Source organism: Megalops cyprinoides, chromosome 18 (assembly GCF_013368585.1).
Source record: "Megalops cyprinoides isolate fMegCyp1 chromosome 18, fMegCyp1.pri, whole genome shotgun sequence".
NCBI lineage: Eukaryota > Metazoa > Chordata > Actinopteri > Elopiformes > Megalopidae > Megalops > Megalops cyprinoides.
In genome coordinates, this window is record NC_050600.1 from 1,060,212 (window position 1) to 1,069,947 (window position 9,736).

At 50.1% G+C, this 9,736-nt stretch overlaps 2 protein-coding genes across 2 annotated transcripts in view; one reads left to right on the forward strand and one right to left on the reverse strand.

Moving 5' to 3' along the window:
* Positions 1-2,361, reverse strand: part of ajuba (ajuba LIM protein) — a 6,706-nt gene extending 4,345 nt beyond the window's left edge. The window contains exon 1 of the mRNA XM_036551094.1: positions 735-2,361. Coding sequence (XP_036406987.1) covers positions 735-2,094 — 1,360 coding nt within the window. The 5' untranslated portion in view covers positions 2,095-2,361. The remainder of the gene's footprint in view (positions 1-734) is intronic.
* Positions 2,362-6,629: 4,268 nt separating this feature from the next.
* Positions 6,630-8,719, forward strand: mrpl52 (mitochondrial ribosomal protein L52). Its single transcript, XM_036551118.1, has 5 exons — positions 6,630-6,678; positions 7,208-7,280; positions 7,782-7,849; positions 8,148-8,212; positions 8,573-8,719. Exons 1-5 carry the CDS (start codon positions 6,645-6,647, stop codon positions 8,717-8,719), a joined length of 387 nt encoding a protein of 128 aa, XP_036407011.1. The 5' UTR covers positions 6,630-6,644.
* The last annotated feature ends 1,017 nt before the right edge of the window (positions 8,720-9,736 follow it).

The window sequence follows — 9,736 nt, forward strand, 5'->3', positions numbered from 1 at the left end:
TCACACACACCCGAGGCCCACACCACCACCCTGCAGCCAGCTGTGTGTCTGTACTGCTGTTCTCTAACCCTGCAGCCAGCTGTGTGTCTGTACTGCTACGCTAACCCTGCAGCCAGCTGTGTGTCTGTACTGCTATTCTCTAACCCTGCAGCCAGCTGTGTGTCTGTACTGCTGTTCTCTAACCCTGCAGCCAGCTGTGTGTCTGTACTGCTACTCTAACCCTGCAGCCAGCTGTGTGTCCGTACTGCTGTTCTCTAACCCTGCAGCCAGCTGTGTGTCTGTACTGCTGTTCTCTAACCCTGCAGCCAGCTGTGTGTCTGTACTGCTGTTCTCTAACCCTGCAGCCAGCTGTGTGTCTGTACTGCTGTTCTCTAACCCTGCAGCCAGCTGTGTGTCCGTACTGCTGTTCTCTAACCCTGCAGCCAGCTGTGTGTCCGTACTGCTGTTCTCTAACCCTGCAGCCAGCTGTGTGTCTGTACTGCTGTTCTCTAACCCTGCAGCCAGCTGTGTGTCTGTACTGCTGTTCTCTAACCCTGCAGCCAGCTGTGTGTCTGTACTGCTGTTCTCTAACCCTGCAGCCAGCTGTGTGTCTGTACTGTTACCCTGTACTGTATTGTGCATTTGTGCTGTTTATGATGCACACACACACACACACACACTAATCATACAGAGCGCCAGCGAGCTCACTGACTGTTCCCTTCTAATGAAGATGATGGTGATGAAGATGATCTCACCGAAGTACTCCTGCCGGGTCTCAGGAGTGTCCCTCCCGGCGCCCTGCTCCGTCTGCAGTTTGGGCTGGCTGCCCGTGGGGGTGGGTGCTTCTTTCAGGGTCAGGCCCTCCAGGGCCCCCAGCAGCCCAGCGGGGTCGCCCAGCCCCCCCCCCCGGAGAGCAGCCTCCTGCAGCAGGAGGCGGGTCAGCTCCTCCTGGTACCGGGTTCCCGGGAGGTCCGAATAGCGGGCGCGGTCTCCAGGCCGGCCCTGGCTCGGCCGTGGCTCCGCCCACTCCTGCCCCAGGAAGCAGGCGGCCGCGGGGCTTCCCAGCGCGGGGGGGTAGGAGTGGCGGCTGTCCTGCCCCGCCCCCCCGGCCGCCCCCTCCAGATACTCCCTCCAGATCTCCAGAGAAGGCGGGCCGGGCCTGGCGGCGTGGGCGGGGCCAGGAGCGCCCGGGGGCGGCGGGGCGCCCTGCAGGGAGGCGTGGCGCGAGTCGAAGCCCAGGCTGATGCCGCTGGTGCGGTTGCTGCTGCAGCGGGAGCCCATGGGGCTGCTCCCACTGGCCGTGCTGGCGAAACTGGAGCGCGGGCTGGCCAGCAGTGACTCCTGCAGCGACAGCGAGGAGCGCGGGCTCAGGGCCAGCCCCGCCTCCGGGGGGCGCTGCGCCCCCGCCACCCCCACCGGCCCCGCCCACGGCTCGCCGCCCGTGCTGTGCCGCTTGTAGAACAGCGCCTCCTGCAGGGAGAGCCGCTTGTGGCGCTCAGACTCGTGCAGGAAGCCCGGCTCGGCGCTGCAGCGCAGGGGGCCGCCAGCAGGGGGCGTGTAGAGCAGCGGGGCGGGAGGCGGGGGCTGGGACAGGAGATGCCGCCGCTGCACCAGCTGCTGCAGCTCCAGCGAGTAGCGCCGGTGGTTCAGCGCCAGCTGGCCGCTCACGCCCTGCAGCTCCGCCTCCGCCTGCCCTGCGCCCGGAAAGCTGTTCCGCAGAGGAGCCTCCGAGAAGCCCGGGTCGCCCGCCCTGCCGTCCCCGGCCTCCAGCAGGTACCGGGACGCCCGAAGCCGCAGGGGCTCGGCCGCCGGGTGCGGCTCGCCACTCGGGCCGCCCTCCGAGGACCCCGGCGTGGGGGAGATCTGCGGAGACAGCGCCGCCGGTCCCCCTCGCCCGACGTGCCCAGACACCTCGCTCGCAGCTGGAGGGGGCAGTGCGGTCCCGGGCACCGTGGACGCGCCAGGGGTCGTGTTCCTGCGGAGCGCGCCCCCGCCGCAGCTATTATTGTTGTTTACATTGACCGCTTCGCCTTTCTTTTTGGAGCTGGCGAACTTTACGCTACCGGAGTCGGTCAGTTTTAATTTCTCCAACAACTTGCTGCCAAGTCGGTCCATGTTACGCCTTATTTATTTTTTGTAAAAATAAATTATCTCCAGTGTTACCTTAGTGAGTGTAAAGCCAGTCCAGTATCCGACAGGACTTACAAGATTCACCGCATCAAACGCGCTATGTGTCTCAGTGAGCCAGCAGGCATCAGACTGACAGTGACCACGTCAAAAGTCATAAAACTTAAGAGTAAGACTCTAAATCGAATTTAAAACGTAAACATACAAATATCTGACATCAATGTCAGTGAATAAAACAATCAGTACGTTTTATGGGGATTATCTCACGCCTCAGTGGTTTATGGACTCCAGTCGCGGAGTCATCGTCTCAGTGCTGTGGATAATACTGTAGACCAGGCATACAGAATTTACAGAACCTCCGCGGGATTTCAGTCCCACAACAATCTCAGAAGCTGCTTCGCACTCTCTGTCTCAGCTCTGAGGTTAAATACGCGTGTTATTTCAGTAGCATGGCGCTGGCGCTGCGATCCCCGTGCGTCTCGGTCCATTCAGCCCCGCTCCCTGTAGCGGGTCGCTGCCGCATTCGCAGGCTCCGTCTGCTCTTTGTTTTCCTGAGCAGCTGACAATTTTGACCAAATCAAGATAGATCCATTCGTTTCCGTCAGATCTGGGTGAATACAGTGTCGGTCCTTGCGGTACCTCATAGGATCCCCGTCAGTTGTTTGCCCACGCCATTATTTAAGTCGGCCGGGCATAAAGAAGTTGCCTAAACGTGTCGGTTTTCTCTTCCGCTGCTGGATGCAGGAGCTGCCACAGGTTGCGGGATCCGCTGCGCCGATCAGCTTCAAAAGAAGAAGAAAGAAAGTCTCTCGTTCCCCTGCCAGGACAGCTGAACGTTCCTGCTTTTCCTTCCTGTGTCAATTTTCCAGATAAAAACTATCCATGAGCTACATCCACAACACAAGGAAAAGCACAGGATGTTGTCGCTGGCTCCTGTTCGTTCTCAAACAATGTTAGATCCGTGTCCCCAAAACTTACATTCTGCAAAACCACAAAACAGTTGAATAAGTTAGATGGAAAGAGGTTGCGTCGGGTCGGCTATTATCGCTAAACACGACGCTCCGAATGTAAATGTATTACTGTTGAATCAGGAAAATGAGCTTTGCGCATAAAAGGCTGGATAGAGCGGCAGCTCCTCGCCGCCGTTCCATGCTCCTGTCTGCTCTCTTTTTTCTCTCTTTCTTTCTTTCTCTCACTCTTTCTCCGGACCGGCACACCTTTCCTTCAGGCACGGCGGATTGATCCGTCACACGCTCTCTCTCTCTCTCTCTCTCACACACACACACACAAACCTTGTTCTTTCTTCAAAGTATCCGAAATTAATCGCTTGTACATTCAGCTTTGTCCTTTGTTTACATGACTTTGTAATGTCGTGTTTCGTCACTTTACCAAATCTAATGGCATGTGTCCTTTTTGGATAACGTTATTTGTTGCTTGTTTCAATAAAAAAAATGCAACAAGTTTTATTCATGGTATTCTGCAATACAGTGCGTATAGTAAGCCGACAACTGTGGCCTCCGTTAAAGTGTAGCTCTAAGTGTTAAGTAGCCCACAGCACAGAATAAATAAAACGATTCAATCATCACGCTATGTTTTTTTTTAATGTACAGTGCTATCTGTCCCTGAGCGGCAGCCAGACGCTGATATGTAACGCCGCAGGGCAAAACACACCGTAATTAGGTTGTGAATGTGTCTCTTCGTTTTCTGGATAGACAAATCCCCACTCTCACTTAGCTTTCCAGTGAAGTTTTACCCAGTAATGTAAATGGCGTTAAACAAAATACGAACGTTTGTTTTATGTAACAATTTACAAAGTTTTAAAACCGTTGTTCCTCCTCAAAGCGAGGAGAGGGACTGCTTTTTTGTACTCGGAGTCTGTGGAATGCGCGGAGTGGTACTGCTGAAGTTACCAATGAGCGCTGCGGTCCGCACGCGTGTGAGAATCAGAGACGAAACAAAGTAGCGATTTGGCGCATCGCGGTCACGCTGTGCGCGGCGGCTGGAGCGGAACGCGGGTCGGTGCAAACGCGTCTGCACCGAGCGGGGGCCGCCGAGCACGCACACCGCCGGCCGTGCTGTCTTCGCCGCTTTGCCCTGCACCCCCACCCCCGCTCCCCGCTCCCCGGTCCCTTTCTTTGTGCTCTCTCCTGCGGTGCACGGCGGCGCGCGTTATCAGCGAGTGGGAACTTGCCTGAAAGGCGCAGGAATTCCTCGCGGCTTACTCAGCGCGAGCGGGAGATAGAGGCAGGGCGTGAGCGCAGCCGCGCGGTGCCATGGGGAGGGGAGCACCAGCACAGGGTGCACTGTCGGCCGCTTCTCCACAGTCACACTGAAACAGGGTGTGTGTGTGTGCATTTGTTGAAGAGAGAAGGAGAAAGTGTGTGTGTGTGCATTTGTTGAAGAGAGAAGGAGAAAGTGTGTGTGTGCATGGCCCACAATCAGAGAAGTCTGTCTCCCTTCCACATGTTTGCTCCTCATATCTCTCTCTTCTTTCGCAGTCCTTCCTAGCCCCCCCCCCCCCCTCACCATTTCGAGGTGGGAATTATTTAAAGCAAGGAGAAATGTGGAATTGTTAAATATCACTCAGCTGAAGTCTGGAGCTGAGATTCCCCCCAGCAGCATTCTGCCCCTTCACAGAGCAGGTGCATTGCATGCTGGGACATGTAAGGCTCCTCTCAGAGGATCAAAGGGCACCACTTCACTGGCTCCTCAGAGTCCAATCATTGCCCACCATCCTACTGCAGAAACCCACCCCTTTACCGACCCCCACACTCCCCCCACCTGTGCCACGTCACACCTGAACCTCCCACCGACACGCAAACATACAGACACCTGACTAACACACAATTCTATGTATGACATGCTTTTTCTGCATCAGCTGGTTGATAAAGGATTTAGTTACTTCTGACAGGTTTGTTGTGATTTCAGTATCGTTTTGAAGTGCTGACCCCTAGCTGAGCTGAAGGCCAGTGACCTGACTGAGCATTGCTGTGGGAACTGCCCTCGTCCGCCCCAGGGGAGGCCAGCCTGAGCTGCAGCAGGAACTGAAATTTACCACTTTCATCAAACGGGCTGTCCTGTGTGATGTGCATATATTCAGGGGCATTTAGTTACACTCCTGTTATTGTCATAGTTAATGAACTCAGCACTCAGCAAGCTTACCTGTAAGTGCTGTTTACTCAGAGGGAGCTGCCGACCTGAGATGAAGACAGAAAGCTGTCATCAATGCGACCGTGAAGGCTGTCATTTTTAAAACCGCTGATGTAAGTTTAGACTATAATTCTGGAGATAACCTGTACAACACCTGCACAAGACCTGGTCAGATTTTATTGAGATGGTAACTAATTTTTATGCTGTTTTTTATATTCATTATTGATTTTATTTTACCAGTACAACTTACTGATACATTGGCCAGTTTGTCAATTCTGTCAGTCTGGCCACAGTCGTCAGGGGTGTGAAGCGTAACCAGGTGACAGATAAACAGGTACGCCGGGAGAGAGATTGCACAAGTTAGCTTGTGGTAGGGCTTGAATGATGTCATGCTCACACTCACTGGTCTGGGAGTGTTGTTGTTGGTCTGACAGTGTGCCATATTTAGCTTGAATAGATACACTAATAGGTTCTATTGTGCTGGAAGTTGTTCTGGATAAGAGCGTCTGCTAAATGCATGTAATGTAATATAATGAGAGAGAGTGGGAGATTGATGAAGATGAGGTACCTAAATGTAGAAGTGAGAGTTCATGACAGTCATAACTTTCCTTACAATATTGCATTTCAGGGACTTACTGTACTGTCATAAAAACTAACAGAGAATACTGGAGCTTGAAGCTGATGCTTCCTCACATGTCTGTGTGAATGGAGTTTGTCTGTGTGTTCCTCACGTGTCAGGTGGTGTGGTAGAAACATCACTGCTCATTGTGCTACACTCAATACGCTGGGCCAATATAGAGGAAACATGATCAGGTGTGTCGCCTTCACGAGAGATGATGTCATTTCAGATACTCTCATCATTGGTGCGTACAGCATAGAACCCAAACAGCACAGTGTTCCACAGCGATCGAGCGCTGGTGGCCCTGAACCGGCCAGTCTTTCAGGTGGGCAGTTATACTGAGTTGTCATGTATAATTATGAAAAAGAGACCATAGTACAGACCATGCAAACAGAGCAAATCCACAGGGCGGATCATGTATTGTTGATGTTTATAGTACCTCTGTGAAAAGATGGATAAAAATAACTTTCCTTCAGGTGACAAGTTAAGTTTACATGTGTTTATTTAAGTTTGTTACATTTTCATATTTCGAGGGTATTAGAACATTTAATGAATGAAATATCATTTTGCACAACGTTATTCAGTCTTGAACGCTGTTTTACTGTTTCAAGATACGATTAAAAGTAATCGAGACTACCCGAACTCCGTGGCTCCTATCTGGTATTATAGCGCCATCTAACGGCGATCTTTTTAAAAATAAAACGCTTCTTTACTCGTCGCACTGTTTGCCTCTGCTGACATTCCGTATCTCTGGAGTTATGCTTTCAAAATGGCGGCGTCCGTGAGGTTACTGTTGTGTACAGGTGAGAAAGGACATTAACTGATATTTAACTTCGTTTATCTTTCCTTATTATACATAACCGCGTTAATGTAGCCAGTTAAGTGTAGACCCAACTGTTCATCAATTTCAACGGTGTAATATTTGCTAGACATTAGCCAGATGCATATATTATCAAATGATGGGCTAACTTGATTTTTCTCATTGGCTGTAGCTAAATTAGCTGAAGATTGCTAGTTAACGTTACTACTTGTTCACGGATGTTGGTCATGTCCTGATCTCTGTTTTCCCGTTGGTGAGCAGCTGGATGGGTTTATCTTATTCTTCTTGTTAAGGTGATCTTATCCAGGTGATTTAAAGATCGGAGAGCGTCTGCAGCGCCCGCTCGTAACTGATGTGCACGAATAGCCTGCTGAATGCTGTTAGTGATTTCTCATAAGTTGAAACGTTAGGACTGTTATATTCTAAAAGTGGATCAGTTTGTCATTATGCGGAACGGGGTCTGTCCTGCCCCGTGTGATCCGTACTGACAGGCAAACCTGTGTTTCTCCCAGCTTTCAGGCGGTCCTCCTGTCGCCCCTTCTCTCTCACGGCCGGTGTTCCAGCCGGTAGCAAGTGGAGGGCGGAGTGAGTATTACTCGTTACTTCGGTCCATCTGAGCGCCTGCTACACCAAGCAGCGCAGTCCGCCGGGATGTGGTGTAGCTGCGGCTCCAAAATAGATTTTCTACCATAATTTACGATTTTTCAACAACCAGCCACAAAATCTATTCACAAAACCCTTCACCTGCAGTAGTATATATACTGGCATTTTTAGGATGTAAATATATGCATACTAATACCTGTTTTTCGTGAGACCTTCGGCAAACAGTTATGGTTACAGCAAATTTAATGCCAATAATCTCTGTCAGTGTGGGACGTTTTGGACAGATTGATTACATGGGGTGAGTGTAATTTAAGGTCATACAGCAAATACAGTGCACCTGTCTACCAGTGCTTTCAGAAACACCTTTTTATGCAGTTCTGTTATAACTGTGGTGTGTGTGTGTGTGTAACTCTGTGTTTAACAGTGTGTGTGTAATTCTGTGTTTAACTGTGTGGTGTATGTCTGTGTTTTTACTGTCTGCAGGAATAATTTGGCCCGCAGCGGGACAGAGTATGGCCCCCTGACCGATCTGCCAGACTGGTCCTTTGCAGGTGAGTCTCTCAGGGCCTGAAACATGAGAGAAAAGCTACACCTCCATACCTCTCATCCCAGCCAGTGAGCTCTGAGAAAGCATGGGAAATCACAATCACCACTGCCTCCTCATCTTGTATTTGTTCATGTTTGGTTCATCAATGGGTAAAGCTGGAAAAGATTTAGATACAGCCTGTGATAGGCTGTGTGGTAGTGTGTGTACGATGTGTAGAGTTGAGTAACTGGTTGCGTGTGTGTGTATGCTGTGTGAAGGTAGTTACTGCATGTGAGGCAAGAGACCCTGTTGTTGTGTTGCAGACGGTCGTCCAGCACCCCTAATGAAAGGACAGGAGCGAAGGAACAAGGAGAGGGAAGAGTTTGCGGTGAGGATCTCTCCATCTCTCTGTGCTGTTTTTGCCCACCCTGCTGCCTGCCTGCCTGTCTGAGTCTGTTGTATCTGCTTTGATGGCATATAACTCCCTCTGTTTTCCATGTGTCCCAGTGTAAAAGGAATTCTGGTAATTGCCTGTTTGTCATGTATGAAAATCTTTGTCTCCCTCGCGCTCTCACTCATTTTCTGTCTCTGGCATTTTCTCTCTTTCACCATTTTGTCTGTTTTCCTTTCTGCTGTTTCTTCCTGTATTTCCATTGCCCCCACACATCCTTCCCTGTCTCCGTCACTCCCTCTCCCCCTCTCCCCCGCTCTGCCTCATTCCCTCTCACTCCCTCTCTCCCTCTCTCAGAGACGTGTGGTGGCTCTTAGCAAAGAGGTGGACAGAGGGATGCAGCGGTGGAGGGAGAGGAAGGAAGAAGAGAAGGCGATGGATGAGAAAAAGAAGTCAAATCTTCTCAAACCCAAAGGCAACCTTCTTTTAAAAAAGAATAAATAACATCTTTATAATGAACTCTGAAAGTGTGTCTGTTTTGCTCCGCAGTGCTGTGGTCCCAGGGACCGGGTGTGTGCAGCAGGGCTGAGTGTGTCTGTTCTGCGGTCCCAGGGACCGGGTGTGTGCAGCAGGGCTGAGTGTGTCTGTTCCCCTGGGATCAGACAGAGCGGCTCAGAGTCTCCATAGCACCTCAGTACTGTGGTCCATTCATGAGTGCAGCAGCTCAGCTGCGAGGTACAGTACTGGTCAGAACAAACTGCCATGCTGACTGAACTGAATATCCCTGTGGAGTAATTGCTCCTTTGATGTTAAAGAAATATAACTCTCCAAAGCCTCACAGCATTAAGTTGTCTGCTGAAAGAATGATTCCAGTAAAATTTAAATCAGATTGTTACATGTTTGTATATACACTACATGTTACACACACACACACATATATATATATATATATATATAAAATGTATATACACACTGACACTACAGCACACTAACACATATTTATATATATATATATATATATATATATATATATATATATATATATAAAAAATGTTATATATGAAATGAATTCTTTCCGGACACCGGACTGGCAAGAAAAAATCCAAGCGGAAACCTTGATATATAAATATATATATCACATATATACATATATATATATATATATATAAAGGTGTACACCCAGACAGTGCGCTAAGCGCGCAGTAAGGCCAGGCTGATGCAGTTACATTGGCCATCCACCAGGAGGCACTGTCTCATCACTGAATGGCATCAGTACACTGCCACCATTTTGTAGCGATTATGGCTTCTGCAGGGAGGGCGGAGTCAAACTGAGTTAGAGAGCATGACCAGACTGGCACGCTTCTGTGTTGGTGTGTGGTTATTCTTTTTGTTTTCTCTTTCCTTGGTTGGCACCTTTGCCGGGGCCTTTTACAGAGCTTTCCTTGTTCTCGTGTACTGTTCATTTCTACAGCCATTTTACTGAGTGCATCAGTGTCACTGTGTTACAGTACGTTACAGTGT

Excerpts from the sequence above, each read along its gene's own strand:
- mrpl52 (XM_036551118.1), top strand. The coding sequence starts at position 6,645 with ATGGCGGCGTCCGTGAGGTTACTGTTGTGTACAG. Across the intron at positions 7,281-7,781 it reads GGTAGCAAGTGGAGGGCGGA|GAATAATTTGGCCCGCAGCG; the intron begins GTGAGTATTACT and ends TACTGTCTGCAG. Across the intron at positions 8,213-8,572 it reads AGGAGAGGGAAGAGTTTGCG|AGACGTGTGGTGGCTCTTAG; the intron begins GTGAGGATCTCT and ends TCCCTCTCTCAG.